Raw genomic sequence first — 19,593 nt, 5'->3', positions numbered from 1 at the left:
TCCTCTCCTTCCCGCAGAACCCCCAGGAGCCCCTCGGGGGTGGTCCGCCGCCTCCCTGTGTGTCCCCTGCCTGTAAGACCGGCACAGAGATGGGGCCTGCCTGCTAGGACGGGGACACAGAGGGCAGCTCTTGAGGGAACCCGCGTCCCCAAATCCAGGTTGCGACCCCTGACCCCCCCATCGGAAAGTGTTGCCGTTTGAGATGCGTTGGGGTGGGGGCTCCCCGGCTCCGGCGGCCTCTGCGGTATATCATTAACTCTCCGCAGTGGGAGGGGGACCCCGGCCGACTTCCCGCCGCGTCCGGCTGGGAGCACAATATCCCGGCGACGGCGACAAGATTAAGCACAAGGGGAGATGCAGGAGCGCGGGCGGTTCACACGCCCTTCGCGGCGCGGCATTAGCGCGGCTGAATGGGGATTTCCCCTCGCGCCCGACGGCCCGGCGCGCGGCGCATACTTCCAGGTTGCTATGACCGGCCCGCGCCCGCCTAATCGCCGGCCATTGTGGGCCTAACTCGGCGTGACAGTGGCGCACAAAGCCGGATTCGAGCGCCCCAGCGGGTCAGCGCGGCGCCCGGCCGCGAGGGCCGCCCGGCGGTGTCAGGGGCCGCGGCCGCGCCGGGGCGCGGGCGGCATTCCGCGCTCAGGTGGCTCCGGGGCCTTTGTGCCGCCGTGATTACCGCATGCCGCCGCGACACCCCCTCCCGGCCGCCCGGCTCCTCCCGGGGCCGCGGGAATGAGGGAAGGTGGGCGGCCCCGAGGGGAGGCGCCCGGGCGTCGGCTCCGGCGGGGACGGGGGCGCGGCCTGAGCTTCTCCGTCCCCCGCGTTTGGGCCCCTCCGTTGGCTGCTCTGGAAGCTGCCGCGGCGCAGGAAGGATTTGGCTTGTCCTTTGTCAGGGGCGATGGTCCCCGGTGACGTTTGGGGTTACAGTGGCCGGTCCGCGCGGGTGGCTGCGGCTGGGATCCGAGGCACCCCTCACTCAGCCCCTCCCTGGCAGGTGTGGCGTGAGCTGGTGGGAGACCCGGGCAGCACCGGGAGGGAGGACCCAATGCATTTGGGGTGGTCACTGTCCCCAGCTCTGTGGGTCCCAGGTATGTGGTGGGTGTGTGGTAGCCAAACGGGCGCAGCGTGCACGCGGGGCCTGTGTTCGCTGTGACCCTCCCGACCCCTGAAGGCCAGTCCCTGGAGCACAGGAGACTGCTCCTCACTGGCGCGAGGAAAGGGCTTGAAGATCAGGTAGGCGGAGGCCTGTGGGGTGCGGCCTTTGCCCTGCAGATCTGGGGACAGAAGCCGGCAGAGTAGGTGCACCTGTGGCGCAGAGGACATTGTTGTCACGGTGGACATGAGAACTCCCCGGCGGGATTCAGCAGAGCATCTCTGCTGGGCAGTGGGCAGTGTTGGGAGCCTGAGCCCCCAGCTCCCGGCTGCGCTGGCCAGGCCACCATGGGGCCTGCCTCGGCCTGTGCATCCCTGCCAGAACTGGGGGTGTCCAGCCAGACAGTCAGCATTGCCAGGGGAAGAGAGGAAGCCATGGGGTTCCAGGGGCTGGGGACAGCATTGGAGGGCCCCAGGAGGCATTACCAGCTGAGCATGTGTCAACATCAAGAAGCAGGCTGGGCACAGGCGGCATCCCGAGCTCCTAGGAAAGGAGGTCAGCTGCCTCAGGATGGGGCCAGAGAGGCAGAGCCATAACCTCCCTCCTGGCCGAGCAGCCCAGCCACCAGCTACCAGCAGCCAGGCCCCTGAATCCCAGAGCCTGTGAACAAGATGCCCACCTTCAGGAAGAGGCCAGGCCAGAGACCCAGTGACCACTGCCCACTGATGGGGGGATGGCCATCAGCATGTCAGAGACACCGCCCCGCACCAACCCCCTTCTCCTCCTGGCAGTCTCCTGTCCAGGGTCCCATATGGCCCTTACAAAGTCCATAGCCTCCCTTCTGCTCACAGCCCAGAGGGGGATCAGCACGGAACGCATCTGAGCTAGAGGAATCTCGCCCCAGTGGATATGTCAGAATGACTGGAGACCCTTTAAGATATAGCTGTGCCCCCACCCCAGTTGAACCTGGGTCCCCAGGGCTGCCCTGCAGTGATTCATTGGCCCCCAGCCATGACCACTGTTGGAGGCCTCCAGTCCTAGCTCGCCGCTGGGCTTCCCAGAGGGGCCAGCCTGGGTGAAGCCCCTTCAGACCGAGCACGCTGCCTTTCCGAGGAGCTGGATTTCATTGTCCAGTGGTCGCATTTAACAACAATCCCCACCCCCTGCCCCAGAACTTTCTCTCCTTCAAGTTATGTTTGTCCCTCAGCCAAGCCACTCAGGAGTCCCCTCTGGACCAACAGGTACATCCCAGGAGCCCAGCAGTCCCGGGCTGTCCCTCTCCTCTGGCCCCGTATCAGCCCCCACAGCCATTCCACAGATAGGCATGACCCCTTGGCCGTGGGGTGGGGGCCCAGCCATGCAGATGGGCTCCCTGTCACGTCGAGGCTCTGGCCATGGAGCACCAGCCGTGGGAACACCCACAGAAGCTGTGGGAGCCTGTGATGATGGGTTGAGGGACCTCTCTTGGGACCCCTCTGTCTGTGCTCTGCACTCACTGCTGTGCAGCCTGGGGCCCATGGCTGACCCTCTCTGAGCCATCTCCCTGTTGGGGCCACTTCTCTCACTAGTTAATACAAGAAGAGGCTTGGACCTGCTTTTCCCCCTGTCACCCCAGAGCAGGGCAGTCTCCATGCTGTGCTCCCTCAGCACCCACCGTCCGAGCACGCAGCTTTCCCTGCTGAAATGCTTCCTGGGTGACCGCCCCAAGGGAAGGTCAGCTCCAAGGGGACAAAGGCTGCAGCCTTCTTTGCCACTTAGAAGACAGTCGCTGCTGAATAAATAGGGGCAAACTGAGCAGCTTTAGTGAAATGTGAAAGACAAGGATTTGGGAATGATTTGGGCAATGTTCTTCCACATTTAAGAATTTGGGGCCGGGTGTGAATCCATCAATTCATCCCAGCACTCTGGGAGGCTGAGTCAGGTGGATCACTTGAGGTCGGGAGTTTGAGACCAGCCTGACCAACATGGAGAAACCCTGTCTCTACTAAAAATACAAAACTAGCTGGGCATGGTGGCGCATGCCTGTAACACCAGTTACTCAGGAGGCTGAGGCAAGAGAGTGGCTTGGACCCAGGAGGCGGAGGTTGCGGTGAGCCGAGATCACACCATTGCACTCCAGCCTGGGCAACAAGAGTTCAACTCCATTTCAAAAAAAAAAAAAAGAATTTGGGGCTGGGCACAGTGGCTCATGCCTGTAATCCCAGCACTTTGAGAGGCCAAGGCGGGAGGATCACTTGAGGTCAGGAGTTCGAGACCAACCTGGCCAACATGATGAAACCCCATTTCTACTAAGAATACAAAAATTAGCCATGTGTGGTGGCACGTGTCTGTAACCCCAGCCAGGGAGGCTGAGGTGGGAGAATTGCTTGAACCTGAGAGGAGGAGGTTGAGATCGTGCTACTGCATTCCAGGCTGGGCAACAGAGTGAGACTCCATCTAAAAAAAGAAAAAAGAATTTGGAAACATACCCTCCTGTTTGATGTTCAAAGGTCTTTTTCTGAAGTTATGATGATAGATCCTGGTGGATTTTATATATGTATATTTGTCTTTGTCTCTCCCAACAAAATAAAAACACTTGGCAGTCCTCCGTTAGTCCCCAAATGCTCTCTGATACTTGAAAAGCCCATTAAATCCAAACGTAGAAACAAAGGATTTATTAAGATCCCTCTAGTCCAAAAGTGCTGAGATGCAGGAGACAAAGTCACCATCAAAGCTTATCTCATGATTCCCCGCATCTGACGACTGCTCTGCCCTCAGCTGTGATGGAGCCTTGCCTGGCAGCTTTTCCGCCTTTCCTAAATGTCCACCTCTTACTACCCAGAACTCTCTCACTTTCTCAGACTTTATTTATCCATCCATCCATCATCTATTCCTCCATCATGCATGATCCACCATCTATCAATCCATCATCCATTCATCCATCCATCCATCCACCATCAACATCCATCAGTCCATCCATCCATTCATCTATCTGCCATCCTTCAATCCATCATCCATCTGTCCATCCACTGTCCATCATCCATCCATCTACCATCCATCCACCATTCATCTTCCTTCAATCTATCGTTCATCCATCCATCAACCATCCCTCAATCCATCATTTATCTATCCATCCACCCAGCCATCCATCTGTGCACCCATTACCCATCACCCCTCCATCCCAGGCCTGCCTCAGGGCTCATGTTGCCAAGCCTCGCTGTGTGTCCCCTCCACTGTCTCCCTTGTGAACTGTAAGCTCCCAAAGGCAAGTGGTTTAGCACAGTCCCAGGCAAAAAACCTAACACACACCCGCAGAGCCTCCCACTAGAGATAGGGAAGGCTTCCCCGGTTCATTCTCCTTACCAAGGCAAGGACTCTCTTCTCTTGAAAGTGGGCCATTGAGCCTGTTTTATTATCACCAGGACAGGAACTCCTTCAACTTTCAGAAAGCCTAGGTTGTTAGAAATTTTATCATATTGAGCAGAAGTCCACTTTCTGGAGGATTTCTTACTGTGGTTTTTGAGAGTGGGCACTTTGTTTCTTATTCATCTCATATTCCTAGTTCAGCCTAGTGCCTGGCTTATTAGGAACTCTCAGATCCTGGATGGATGGGTGGATGGATGGATGGTGGATGGTGGATAGATGGATGAATGGATGATGGATGGATGATGGATGGATGGTGGTGGATGGTGGATGATGGGTAATGGATAGATGATGAATGGATGGATGATGGTCGAATGAAGGATGGATGGATGATAAATTGATGGATAGGTGATGAATAGATAGGGCCAGTTGCGGTGGCTCACGCCTGTAATCCCAACACTTTGGGAGGTGCTAGAGGTTGAGGCAGGTGGATCACAAGGTCAGGAGTTCAAGACTAGCCTGGCCAATATGGTGAAACCTTGTCTCTACTAAAAATACAAAAAAAATAAAAATAAAAATAACCAGGTGCAGTGACAGGTGCCTATAATCCCAGCTACTTGGGAGGCTGAGGTAGGAGAATGACTTGAACTCAGGGGGCAGAGGTTGCAGTGAGCCAAGATTGCACCACTGCACTCCAGCCTAGGTGACTCCATCTCAAAAAAAAAAAAAAAAAGATGATGAATAGGTGAAGAGTGAATGGATGGATGGGTGGTGGTAGATGGTGGATGGTGGATGGTGGGTAATGGATGGACAGTAGATGGATTGTGGATGCATGGATGGTAGATATGACGGATGATAGATGTATGGATAATGTATGGATATGGATGATGGACGGATGAATGGTGGATGGATGGATCATGGACGATGGATGATGGATGGATGTGCATGGTGGACAGATAGACCATGGATAATGGATGGATGTGCATGGTGGACGGATGGATGATGGATGATGGATGGATGTGCATGGTGGACGGATGGATGATGGATGATGGATGATGGATGGATGTGCATGGTGGACGGATGGATGATGGATGATGGATGATGGATAGATGTGCATGGTGGATGGATGGATGATGGACGATGGATGATGGATGGATGTGCATGATGGACGGATGGATAATGGATGATGGATGGTGCATGGATGTGCATGGTGGACGGATGGACGATGGATGATGGATGGATGTGCATGTTGGACAGATGGATGATAGATGATGGATGATGGATGATGGATGGATGTGTATGGTGGATGGATGGATGATGGACGATGGATGAATGTGCATGATGGACAGATGATGGTGGACGATGGATGATGGGTGGATGTGCATGGTGGATGGATGGATAGATGTGGATGACAGATGATGGGTAGATGGTGCGTGGATGGATAGATGGGTGGTGGTGGATGGTGGTAGATGATGGATAGTGGATGCTTGGATGATGGCTGGATGGCTGGATGGTGAATGAATAGATGAACTGATGAATGGACAGATGGTGATGGTGGTAGATGATGGATGATGGGTAATGGATGGATAGATGGATGGATGGCATGATAGATAAATGGAGAGATGGATGGATGTGGATGATGGGTGGATGAATGAATGGAAGGAAGGAAAGGTAGGTAACTGATACGTTGGATGAATTCAGTAAATAACTGCTAAATGAGACCACAGCAAGTCTCTGGGAAAGATAGTTGTCCCTGGTGGAAGAGATTCCCTTACAGAACAATTTTGTTACGGAATTGCCTTTCTTTTTCCTTTCTCTGACAGCTGACGGCTGTGTTCGAATAAAAGTCTTGGCCTGAATAGGGCAGGCCTTAGGTGGCTGAAAAAGTTCACCCAGGATCCTCCCCAGGTGACTTGGCAAGTTGGCAGCATTTGTGTCTAAGCACCCTGCCTGCCAGTAGCCCGTGTCCCATTGCAGTGGGGCCTCCGACAGCCCACTCTGATGAACGCACTTTCCTGCTGACTGGGATGGTTCCCTGGCCTTCTGGGACGGCTGGTGCTTCCCGTGGGCAGGATGCCTCTGTTGTGTCAACAAAAGCAGAAACCCCTGACAAAGATGTTTGTGGCAGAGAACCTGGCTTCTGTGGGCTGGCTGCCAGGACTGCAGAGCCTGGGTGTGAGTCCTGGCCTCAGGGGAGCCCGGAGTTGGCTCCTCTGTAAACAGATGACTCTGGGCAGCGGTTCATAACCTGTGTGCTTCGAACGCCTGTGGAAATCTGACCAGAGCAATGGATTCTGTCTCCAGAGCGATGCCTGCGCTCCCGGACGTAGCCCCTCGTTTGCGCTCCCTGTTTTGGGAGGGTGGCGAGCCTCTCCATAGAACCCTGGGTGGAACGTGTCCCATAGGAACTCAAATCTCTTGTTGCTGTGGCTGCCACCTGGGCATTCTGGGAATCTTCCCTGCATGGTTTCGGAACACTTTTTAACTTTTATTTATTTATTTATTTTATTTTCTTATTTTTAGAGATGAGGTCTCATTCTCTCCCAGGCTGGAGTACAATGGTGCCAACATGGCTCCCTGCAGCCTTGAAATCCTGGGCTCAAGCAATCCTCCTGCCTCAGCGTCCTGCGTAGCTAGGAGTACACGTGCATGCCACCACGCCTAACTCATTTATGTGGTTTTTTTTTTTTTTAGAAAAGGGGTCTTGCTATGTTGCCCAGGCTTAACTTTTTATTTTGAAATAACTTTAGACTTACAGAAACATCGCAGGAGTGGCACTGAGGGCCTGGGTCCCCTTGCCCAACCCCTGGTGCGTAACCATGCCAGTCATTCAGCACTAAGGTGTGTTCTGCTCACCATGCTCCGGACGCCACTCAGCTCTCCTTCGTTTTTCCATCAGGATCCCTTTTCTGCCCCAGAATCCCGTCCGGGGTCCCTTGCTACTCCTGGTGATGCCGTGGCTCTGGCTCCTCCGCTCTTCCCTGTTTGTCGTGCCCCGAGACCTCCGAGGAGCACAGTTAGGCATTTTGCGCAACAGCCGTCAGCTGGGGTGGGTCTGATGTCTCCCAGCGATGGGACGTGCGGGCTGCGCATTTTGGGCGCGAATATCTCGAAGGCGACATGTGGCTGACCTTCATGCATCCTCCCAGGAGGCACACGGTACCGTGTCCCATTTCAGACAAGGCGAACCCAGTCCCCAGTGTCAGGTGCCATCTGCCAGGCTTCTCCAGTGCACAGTTGAGGCTTTTCCCGTTGTGCTTGATCAACGCTCCGAGCTGCTGCGGAACTGCTTAGACACCTCCTGGCTTCAGCTTTAACACAGGCTGTCCTGGCCGAATGCAGGGTCTCCTGCTTTTCTGGCCTATGGCCTCGCAGCCTGCAGCTTCTACTTCGGCCTGGGAGGGGGGTGTCTGGCCTGGCATCCGAGTCTCTCTTCAGAGACTTCTTGTCTCACGGCTGAATCAAAGGCCTGCTCCACGGCTGTCTCAGCCTGGCCGGGAGCTCCGCCTGTGACGAGAGGGGAAATCCAGGTTCAGCCTGCCAGTGACCGAACCGAGCAAGAATGAGCTCTTTTCTCTCTAAGTGGAAGCCCTGAGCGCCGCCGCCCTTGCCCCTGAGTGTGTCTGGCTGTCGGGGCTGTTTGCCTGAGTTCTGATAAGCAGGATCTCCAGGCCCTTGTTCTGGGAAGGGCCTGGGTGAGGCAGAGTGAGGCCTGGCCTTAGGCTCTGGTTCTCCCCTTATCGGAAGTTCAGGAGCCAGGGAAGGGCAGGAGGGAGGGGCTGGCCTTGGAGACAGACTCCGGTAGAAGCCCGCTGGCGAGGTGGGAAGGCAGGCTTAGCTGGGGTAGGGTATTCGGGGCATGGGAGTGAGAGGGTCCAGCCGGGAGGGCAGGTGGAGCTGTGTGCCATCCGTAAGCTCCAAGAGCACCCAGGACATTCCTCAGCCCTGCCTCTCAAGCCGCCCTGGAAGGGAAGTGGGGCAGACGGCAGGGAAGGGGTGCTGACTAGGGAGGGGACCACCTGAGTCCTTCAAAGAGCAGAGCAGGCGCTTAGGCTTGTAGGCATAGAGAGGATGCGTATGGTGGATTCACGTGCGGCTCTGCATCACTCAGGGGCAGTGGATTCAGCAGAGGCCCCTCCAGGCCTGTCTGTGAATTGATCAGGTGTGTTAAGGAAGGTCAGGGGTGGGGGCTTCAAGTTTCTACAGCTGCCTAGCTGCTCCCTGGGAAAGGGAACGGCAGAGGCTGCATGATGGGCCTGGGTGCCTTGGAGGGGCAAGGGTGGGCCTGCCTAGTTCCCTGACTCAGCCCAGGGCTCCTGCCCTTCACTCTGGCACCAAGAAATATCTATGGGTTGGGCCTTGTGCTCTGGATTGGAAATAAAAGGTCAGCCAAACACAGTCCCTGCCCCTAGGCAGCCAGGGCTGGGGAGGGAGTCAGCGGACAAATCTTCCTGGCTGGGGAGGGACAGCCAGATGTAGAGGACACCCGGCCCTGGCCACTCCCCTCAAAGCAGGCAGGGGCACAACAGGGCCAGACGGAGCCAAGGAAGGCACTGGAAAGAGCCCGAGGTAAAGACAAAGGGCTGAGTGTGGCCTGATGCCAGGAGAGGACACAGATCCAGAGGGGGCTTGGAATGGCCAGACTGGCACCGGGCAGCGACCCGAGCCTGCAGAGTGTGCTGCGAGGGACAGGTATGCATGCATGCGTGTATGTGCATGTGTGGAGGGGTGTGTGTGCATGCATGTGTGTGTGTGCATCTGTGTGTGCATGCGTGTGTGTGCATGTGTGGAGGGGTGTGTGTGTATCTGTGTGCACGCATGTGTGGCGGGGTGTGTGTGTGCATGTGTGGAGGGGTGTGTGTGCATGCATGTGTGTGTATGTGTGGAGGGGTGTGTGTGTGCATCTGTGTGTGCATGTGTGGCAAGGTATGTGTGTGTGCATGCGTGTGTGCATGTGTGGAGGGGTGTGTGTGTATCTGTGTGCATGCATGTGTGGTGGGGTATGTGTGTGTGCATGCATGTGTGTGCATGTGTGGAGGGGTATGTGTGTATGCATGTGTGTGTGTATGTGTGGAGGGGTGTGTGTGTGCATGCATGTGTGGCGGGATGTGTGTGCATGTGTGTGTGTGCATGTGTGGAGGGGTGTGTGTGTGCATCTGTGTGCATGCATGTGTTTGTGTGTGGTGGCTCGTGCATGCATATGTGCATCTATGGGAGATGTGCATGTGTGTGGTGTCTGATGTGCATGCATGCATGCATATGTATATGTGTGTACGTGTGTGTGTGCATGGGCATGGGGCGTGCATGTGGGATGTGTGCATGCATGTATGTGTATTATGTGGTATTCATGTATGTGTTTGTGTTTTGTGTTGTGTATGTGTTTGTGTGCATGCATGTGAGTGGGGTGGGTGTGCATGCTTGTGAGTGCATGTGTGTGGTATGTGTGATATGCCTGCCTGGCATGCATGTGTGGGGGATGTGCATGTGCATGTACATGTGTATGCTGTGCTTGCATGCATGTGTATATGTGTGTGCGTGCATGTGGTGGGTATATATGTGTGCTCATGTGTGTGATAGATGTATCTGTATATGCATGTGAGTGATGTGTGCATGTGTGTGTTGTGTGGTGTGCGTGCCTTAATGTGTGTGTTTGCATCTGTGTGCATGTGCATCAGGTGGGGTGTGCATGCATGTGTGGTGTCCATGTGTCTGTGTGTGCATGCATGTGTGCATGTGGCTGTGCATGCATGTGGTGTAGGGAGAAAGCTGGAGTCTGGGGGTGTCCATCCCTTCTGGGGGGCTCTTCATAGCAGGGTGGGAGATGGACCCACAGAGAAGAACCAGGAGGGGAAAATTGACTGAGACACCCCAGGGCTGCCTGGGAAGGCCAGGGCTCTTTCAGAACTGGCCAGCAAGCAGAGCCCTTCCTGAGCTGGTGCTGGGAAGTGGATACAGAAGAGATGGAGAGTTTTCTTCTGGGCTTGTGACTGGGTGCAGTGGGTGTCCAGGCCTGATATGTACAGGGCCCTGGGGAGGGGACGGGGCTGCTGGGCCTGCCATCAGGGGACTGTTGGCCAATCCACAGAAGAGGCGACCAAAGCAGGCTCAAGGGGCTCGGGCAGCTTTGCCAGCAGCCAGAGGGACACTGATGCGGCGCCACAGCCTCAAATACCTTCCACCTTGTGTGTTCCTGGTCTGGGGGAAAACGTGCGTTCTCTGTGCTGGCTGTGTGTGGATGCGTGCCAGGCCGTGTGGGGGCGTCTGTGAGTGTCACTCACTCACTCATGCCTTTCTGCTCCTGCCGGCCTGGGCCCGAGGGTGTCACAAGCCCCAGGGGCTGCTCTGTCCGTCCTCTCCTGGGCAGCCTGCAACCATGTGCCTGTGCCCTGAATGAGGCCACTCTTGCATTGCTGTAAAGAAACACCTGAGGCTGGTAATTTTTTTTTTTTTTTTGAGTCGGAATCTTGCTCTGTTGCCAGGCTGGAGTGCAATGACATGATCTCTGCTCACTGCAACCTCCGCCTCCTGAGTACAAGCGATTCTCCTGCCTCAGCCTCCCGAGTAGCTGGGATTACAGGCACACACCAACGTGCCTAGCTAACTTTTGTATTTTTAGTAGAGACGGGGTTTCACCTGTTGGCCAGGATGGTCTTGATCTCCTGACCTCCTTTACCTGCCTGCGTTGGCCTCCCAAAGTGCTGGGATTACAGGTGTGAGCCACCGCGGGAGGCTGGTAATTCATAAGAAAAGATGCTTAATTGGCTCATGGTTCTCAGCTGCGCAGGAGGCATGGCTCTGGCTTCTGTGTCTCAGGAGGCTTGGAAGCTTCCAATCATGGCGGAGGGAGAGCGGGCATCTCACGTGGTGAGGAGGGCGAGTGGGAAGAGTTGGGGAGATGCCACACACTTTTCAACAACCAGATCTTGCAAGAACTCACTCATAAGTAATGTCGTGGATAGCACCAGAACATGTGACCCACCCCCATGACCCCTTCACCTCCACCAGGCCCCTCCCCATCCCTGGGGATCTCAGTTCAACATAAGGTCTGGGCAGGGACAAATATCCAGACCAGGTCAGCCCCATCTGCTCAAGGATGAAAGCTTCCTGGAGGTCCAGGTGGCAGAGGAGGTCACAAGCCCCTACCATGACTTTCTTGTGACCCTAAGGGGACCATTGGGGGCCTCTGCCAAGGAGGAGTGGGGGACACAGTGGGACGCAGCCATGTCCATCCCACCTTCTCCCATGGGAGGACCCTGGAGCTCCCTTCTCCATCCTGCTGGCTGAGGGCCTCAAGGGGAGAGAGAAGGTCAGAGCCAAGGAAAGGTGGGGCTCAGAAGCAGAGAGGTGGAGGGGCCTTCCCCAGGGCACACGCAGCCCCCAGAGGCCAAGCTGAGGCTGGGGGTCCCGAAGCACATGTGTCTTCTCCTAGGTCTGTAAGAGCCCCACTCAGCCGCAGGCCGGGCTCTTTCCTGGCGGGCTCCCTGCTGGTTCTGCAGCGCAGACTGCAACGCTTAGCAGACAGCAGGCGCTGTGCTCCTTACTGTGTCGGAGGGTGGGTCCAGAGTGAGTGCCTGTCTTTTCTTATTTGTATTTTTTGAGACAGGTTCTCACTCTGTTGGCCAGGCTGGAGTGCAGTGGTGTAATCATAGCTCACTGCAGCCTCCAACACCTGAACTCAAGTGCTCTTCCTGCCTCAACCTCCTGAGTAGCTGGGATCACAGGCGCCCAGCCCTGAGTGCCTTTTATCAACGAAAGCAGGGCCTGACCAGGCCCAATGCCTCTCCTCCTGCCCTTGCAGAAGTATCTGCATACACCCACCCCCAGGACACAGCACATTCTCTCATCCCGGCTGGGGAAGCCTGGCTGGGGACCTGGCCACCACTCATGCCCATCCCTCTGGTCCTGGCTGCCTGAGCTTCCTCCTGAGTTACAGCCCTCCCTCACACCCTTCTGCACAAGCAACGCCACTTCCCCATCTTAGCCTCCATTTCCCCATTTGGGGAAGAAAGAAGCTGAGTGTGAGGACCCAGGCAGCTCCACCGCCAGCAGCAGACACCCTGCAGCCCTCCAAGCTGGGGGCGTGGGCATTTGGGGCACTGGGGCTGGCCCTGGGAGGCAGCGCTGGAGGCCACAGGTCTTCCGAAGATTCCAGAACAGGCAGCCATACCTCTGGGCCGCACAAGTGCCAGTGCTTGAGGTGAAGGAAGAAAACGGCAAGAAGCCGGGCAGAGGTGGGTGGTGTGTGGGGTGGAGCCACACTCGGGGGTCTGCACCCCGGGCTGTCTGGACAGCAGAAGGACGTGGCTGTCTGGTTTTACCTGCCTTTGTTCAGTCATGTGACTATTCTGAGATCCTTCGTGCTATTTTTCTTATCATTCCTAAATTGAATGCTGTTATGGACCTGCCACTGTATTTTAGGCATCCCTGTTGATGGACATTGGGATACTTCCAGTTTGGGGCTTGTGTGAACATTTGCTTATGAGTCTTTGCGCAGACACGGGTTTCCGATGGGGCAAACCTAGCTGCTAATGGCTGGTGAATGCTTGCCCTTGAAGACAGTGCCAAAGTGCCTCCCAAGGGGCCCGCACCTTCCCCTCCCTCCAGCCTCCCAAGGGGCCCGCACCTTCCCCTCCCTCCAGCCTCCCAAGGGGCCCGCACCTTCCCCTCCCTCTAGCCTCCCAAGGGGCCCAAACCTTCCCCTCCCTCCAGCCTCCCAAGGGGCCCAAACCTTCCCCTCCCTCCAGCCTCCCAAGGGGCCCAAACCTTCCCCTCCCTCCAGCCTCCCAGGGGGCCCGCACCTTCCCCTCCCTCCAGCCTCCCAAGGGGCCCAAACCTTCCCCTCCCTCCAGCCTCCCAAGGGGCCCAAACCTTCCCCTCCCTCCAGCCTCGAGCAAGGGTCAGGGTCCGCCTTCTCCACGTCCTTGCCAACACTCGCTGCTCTCCAACTCTTGGATTCAGCCGTCCCAGTACGCGTGGGGCAGCCCCTCACTGGGTTTCGATTTGCACATCCCAAAGGTGGGTGATGTCGACCATCTTTCCAGGTGCATGCTGGCCTGGTGCCATATTTGTTTTTTTTTTTTTGAGACGGAGTTTCACTCTTGTTGTCCACGCTGGAGTGTAGTGGCGTGATCTGGGCTCACTGCAACCTCTGCCTCCCGGTTTCAAGAGATTCTCCTGCCTCAGCCTCCCAAGTAGCTGAGATTACAGGTGCCTGCCACCATGCCCCGCTAATTTTTGAATTTTTAGTAGAGACCGGGTTTCACCATGTTAGCCAGGCTGGTCTCAAACTCCTGACCTTGTGATCCGCCCACCTCGGCCTCTTAAAGTGCTGTGATTACAAGCGTGAGCCACTGTACTGAGTCCTTTTTTTTTTTTCTTAAAGACAGGGTCTTGTTCTGTCGCCGAGGCTGGAATGCAATCATAGTTCACTGCAACCTCAAGCTCCTGGGCTCTAGCGATCCTCCCACCTCAGCCTCCTGAATAGCTGGGACTACGGGCGCACACCACTGCGCCTTGCTAATTTTTTAAATCTTTGGTAGAGATGGGGTCTGCTACATTGCCAAGGCTCGTCTCAAACTCCTGGGCTCAAGCAATCCTCCCACCTCCGCCTCCCAAAGGGCTGGGATTACAGGAGTGAGCCACCACGCCCAGCTGTTTGTTTTTTTTAAAGGGCTGGAGTGCAGTGGTGTGATCATCGCTGACTGCAGCCTCGACTTCCTGGGCTCAAGCAATCCTCCCGCCTCAGTCTCCCAAGTAGCTGGGGCCACGCCCAGTTAATATTTTTAGTTTTTCAAGAGATGGGGTCTTGCTATGTTGAAAGGGCTGTCCTGGTCTCAAGCAGTCCTCCTACCACGTCCTCCCAAAGTGCTGAGATTACAGGCATGAGCCACTGTACCCAGCCAAAGTTGATTGTTAAAAAGGGCCTGGTGCCAACCTCCCCGTCTCTGGCTTCTTCTGTCGCCATGTAATCTCTTGCACACACTGGTTCCCTTCACCGCCCCTTCCCCTTCTGTGCAGCCGGCCACCAGGCAGCCTCAGGAGCTCCTTTATAGCAATGCAAATGGGCTCGGACCCCGCCCTCCCCAAGGCCGTCCTCGGAGCTGAGCCATCTCTCCTCTCTCTGCAGCTACCCGGGAGTCAGCCTTTGTCCACGCCATTGCCTCAGCCGGTGTGGCCTTCGCGGTGACACGCTCATGTGCAGAGGGCACGGCCGCCATCTGTGGCTGCAGCAGCCGCCACCAGGGCTCACCAGGCAAGGACTGGAAGTGGGGTGGCTGCAGTGAGGACGTCGAGTTCGGTGGGATGGTGTCTCGGGAGTTCGCCGACGCCCGGGAGAACCGGCCAGATGCCCGCTCGGCCATGAACCGCCACAACAACGAGGCTGGGCGCCAGGTGGGTTCGCGGCCCCAGGGGTGTGGGGAAGAGGGTGCCCCCTCAGCAGGGCGTGTGCCCTGGTTCCTTGGGGCATGTGCCCTGGTGAGGCAGGATGGTGGCCAGGCCGAGGGTCTGCTGGACTCTTGCCTGGGTGTGTAACGCTTTGCACCAGCCAGCTGCACAAAGCGTCCGGTGCGCTCCTGGGGATGGTGAGCCCACCTGTGGACTGGGGGCGAAGGCCTGGTCCACAGGAGCCCCTCACAGCCCAGGAGGGAGACTGCCAGGCAGCCACAGAGATGAGGGGAGCTCCGTGATGAGGAAGTGTGGGCACTCAGGCGACCCGAAGCCAAGGACAGCTGGCAGTTATTTAGGAGGAGGGAGGCTGGGAGAGCCTCCCAGGCAGCCTGGAGGTCTGGGCACAGCACGGCATGCAGTGGAACAAACAGTGTCTTGTTGTGGAGCGGCCAACCCAGACCAAGCTGTGTGAAGTTCCGTGAGCCTGGGTCTTAGTCTGTCCGTGCTGCTATAACAAAGCACCTTAGATAGGATCGTGTATAAACAATGGAAGTTTCACACCACAGTTCTGGAGCCTGGGAAGTCCACAGTCCTGGCGCCAGCACATTCCTTGTCCAGCGAGCACCTGCTCCTCACGGACAATGCTTTCTGTGTCCTTCCCGGCAGAAGGGTGCGGTTCTCTCTCGGGTTCCTTTTTTTTTTTTTTTGAGATGGAGTCTGGCTCTGTCACTCAGGCTGGAGTGCAGTGGTGTGATCTCAGCTCACTGCAACCTCCGCCTCCCGGGTTCAAGTGATTCTCCTGCCTCAGCCTCCCAAGTAGCTGGGATTACAGGTGCGCACCACCACGCCCAGCTAATTTTTGTATTTTTAGTATAGACGACGTTTCACCATATTGGTCAGGCTGGTCTCAAAGTCCTGACCTCGTGATCCACCTGATTCAGCCTCCCAAAGTGCTGGGATTACAGGGGTGAGCCCCTGCGCCTGCCGCATCTGGGGTTACTTTTAGGAGGGTATTGTTTTAGGCCATTCTTGCACGGCTATAAAGAAATGCCTGGGGCCGGGTGATTTATAAAGAAGAGAGGTTTACCTGGCCCGCGGATCTGCCCGCTGCACAGCATGGCACCAGCATCTGCTCAGCTTCTTGGGAGACCTCAGGGAGATTACACACATGGCAGAAGACGGAGTAGTGGCAGGCACGTCACACGGGCCAGAGCAGGAGCAAGAAAGAGAGTGGCGGAGAGGTCGCCACAGACCTTGTGTGAACGCACTCAGTACCGTGAGGACAGCACCGAGCCACTCGTGAGGGACCCGCCCCCACGACCCGAACACCTCCCGCCGGGTCCCAGGCCCGAGCCTGGGGATCACACCTCAACATGACGTTTGCAGGGGACACAGATCGAAAGCGTATCAGGCACTAATCCCACCCGCGACGCTCCACACTCACTCGATCAGATTCTAAAGGCCCTGCCTCTTAATGCTGTCACCTTGAGGGTAAAGATCTCTGTTTGTGGGGAGTGGGACCAGAGCCTTGCTGGAGTACAGTGGCCCTATTCAGCTCACTGCAGCCTCCACGTCCTGCGTTCAAGTGATTTTCCTGCCTCAGCCTTCCGAGTGGCTGAGACTATAGGTACATGCCATCATAACCAGCTAATTTTTTCTTTCTTTTTTTTTTTTTTTTTTTGCTACGGAGTCTCTCTCTGTTGCCCAGGCTAGAGTACAATGGCACGATCTTGGTTCACTGCAACCTCTGCCTCCCAGATTCAAGCGATTCTCCTGCCTCAGTCTCCTGAGTAGCTGGAATTACATGTGTGCACCACCATGCCCAGATAATTTTGTATTTTTAGTAGAGATGGGGTTTCACCATGTTGGCCAGGCTGGTCTCGAACTCCTGACCTCAAGTGATCCACGCACCTCTGCCTCCCAAAGTGCTGGGATTACAGGTGAGCCTGTCGTCTTCATAGTAAAGATTTTAACACATGAATTTTTGAGGAACACAAACATTCAGACCACAGCAGCTTGCTAAAAAGGACTTGGTCAGAGATCAGTGGATGACTGAGGGAGGGAAGATGGCTGACAGGCAGTGACGGGTGGAAGGACCAAGAGGCGCCCATGTTGGATTTAGCAACATGGCAACATGAAGATGGCAGCTGCCCTTGACTATAGAATCAGGGGATCACAGCGAGGTGAAGAGTGAACAGGGGATATTCACCTTTCGGCAGTGAGGAATTAGAGGACTCAGGCGAATCTTCCTGCAGAAGACAACTTCAGAGGCAGGATGAGCTACCGAAAGCGCCCTGTGAAAAGTGTGGAGCCCCCACATACATACGACTGCCCGGTTCACGATGCACGAGGCTGTGCGGTGCCATGGGAGAAAGGGGCTCCTCAGTAAATGGTGCTCAGTCAGCTGGGAGGTGCTGTGGTCTGCATGTGTCTCCCAAAATTCATATGTTGTAACTTGATCCCCAGGGCAACAGTCTGGAGAGGTGGACGTTTAGGCCATGAAGGGAGCAGTGCTGCTGTAAAAGCACTTGCAGAAGAGGGCGTTCTCTCTCTCTTTCTGTCTCTCTCTCTCTCTCGTCTTCCTGCCATATGAGGACATGATGTTCCTCCCTTCTGAAGGACATGGCATTCATTCAGGGTGCCATCTTGGAAGCGGATAAACCAAGCCCTAACCTGCCAGCACCTTGATCTTAGATTTCCCAGCCCCCTAAACCATGAAAGAATACATTTATGAATTAGTCTCAGGTATTCTGTGGTAGCAATACAGAATTGACTAAGACAGATAGCAACATGAAAAAAAATTAAACCAGGCTTGTGCCTCATACATCTGCATAAATCAATTACAAATCCCAGTGGGAAAGCTAAAACAATAAAACTTTTACTGCCCTAAGGTCATTTTATATAAGAAAGTATAAAATATCTTCGTGAGCTTAGAGTGGGCAGTGGTGTCTTAAACAGTCCAAAAAAGTACTTACATTGAAAGAGAAGTGGAATAATATAGACTATATTCAAATTAAGAACTTTCATTCATAAAAAGACACCACTCTGGGACTGAAAAGGCAACTGACAGAGGAGGACACAGTCACACACACACGTCCACACTCACGTACGCAGCAAATGTGGAGAAGCCGCGGTAGAAAAGGAACTCTGCAGACTAAGAAAAAGATAAACAGCATAACAGGAAGAGTGGTCCAAAAACTAAAAGCCATGTTCTGAAAGAAAACAGAGAAATGTCAGTACCTATACTAAAGGTGCTCAGCGTTATGAGCCATCAAGAAAATGCTGAGAGAATCTATGTCCTGGAAAGGGAGAGGGGCTCTGAGGCACTGATGTTCTGGGACAGGTAATTTGTACAATTTGCAGAATTTATATTTGCACTTATGACACATATACTTTTTTGTATGTCTATTATACTTCCATAAAATAATTTTTTTTTTTCAGACAGAGTATCACTCTGTCGCCCAAGCTGTAGTGCAGCGGCACAATCTCGGCTCACCGCAACCTCTGCCTCCTGGGTTCAAGCGATTCTCCTGCCTCCGCCTCCCAAGTACCTGGGACTACAGGCGCCTGCCACCATTCCTGGCTAATTTTTCTATTTTTAGTAGACATGTGGTTTCACCATGTTAGTCAGGCTGGTCTCGAACTCCTGACCTCATGATCCGCCCGCCTCGGCCTCCCAAAGTGCTGGGACTACAAGCGTGAGCCACTGAGCCTGGCCCATAAAATGATTTTTAAGGGTCAAATAACTGATTGTGTAGCGAGGAATTAGCAGCCCCTGATCCAAGAGAAGGTCCCAAGCATGGTACCTGGGGTAGCTTCTGTCTAGGGGCCATTTGCTGACCTGGAAGAGACTGCAGCAGTGGCACTGCATTTCCAGCAGACCCGCAGAGCTAAGGTGCTCACCAAGAGTGCGATCTCTGGGAAATCCTTCCTCAGTTTAGGCTGCGACCCTGAAGGGCAAAGCCAAGCCAGAAGTAATTCTGCCCTGGGCACACGGGCAGACTAGAAATCTCTCAAAACCTAAACTTGGATTAAAGTAATACCAAATTGCTGGTACTCCCATATATCTGGAAAAATCAGGCAAACCTCTTTGGAGAAGGATTATATCCCTCCTCTAAGCCTGTAAATGTTTCTGCAATAATTCTGTAGAAAACACAATGTCCAGTACATAATCAAAGATAATCTATCACATGATCTGATGACACAATGAGTTTAATTTGAAAAAAAAAAAAAAAAAAAAAAACAGAAACAACTACCCCAAGGAAATTCAGATACTAGAATGATTAGACCCAGACTTTCGGGGGAAAATGCTTACTTAGGTTCAGAAAGCTAAAACACAAGTGTGAAGATTGCAGCAGGGAATGTTCCTTTATATAATGTTATTATACAAAGAATATAATAAGCTGGGCACATTGGCTCATGCCTGTAATCCCAGCACTTCAGGAGGCCGAAGCGGGTGGATCACCTGAGGTCAGCAGTTCAAGACCAGCCTGACCAGCATGGAGAATCCCCGTCTTTACTAAAAATACAAAATTAGCCGGGCCTGGTGCTGCATGCCTATAATCCCAGCTACTTGAGAGGCTGAGGCAGGAGAATCACTTCAACCCGGGAGGCAGAGGTTGCGGTGAGCTGAGATCACACCATTGCACTCCAGCCTGGGCAACAAGAGTGAGACTCCATCTCAGAAAAAAGAAAAGAATAGAACAGATTTGGAAAGAATCACATAGGAACTGCAGAACTGAAGAATAAATGAGGACTTCCAGTTA

At 54.6% G+C, this 19,593-nt stretch overlaps 1 protein-coding gene across 1 annotated transcript in view; it reads left to right on the top strand.

Moving 5' to 3' along the window:
• The window catches only part of WNT3A (Wnt family member 3A), a 56,313-nt gene that overhangs the window by 32,460 nt on the left and 4,260 nt on the right, over positions 1-19,593 (top strand). The window contains exon 3 of the mRNA XM_012472651.2: positions 14,565-14,830. Coding sequence (XP_012328074.1) covers positions 14,565-14,830 — 266 coding nt within the window. The remainder of the gene's footprint in view (positions 1-14,564; positions 14,831-19,593) is intronic.

Source organism: Aotus nancymaae, unplaced genomic scaffold (genome assembly GCF_030222135.1).
Source record: "Aotus nancymaae isolate 86718 unplaced genomic scaffold, 86718_ANA_hifiasm-v0.15.2.pri h1tg000032l_0, whole genome shotgun sequence".
NCBI lineage: Eukaryota > Metazoa > Chordata > Mammalia > Primates > Aotidae > Aotus > Aotus nancymaae.
The sequence above is the reverse complement of the archived record's forward strand: the minus strand, read 5'-3'. Positions and strand labels throughout refer to the sequence as shown.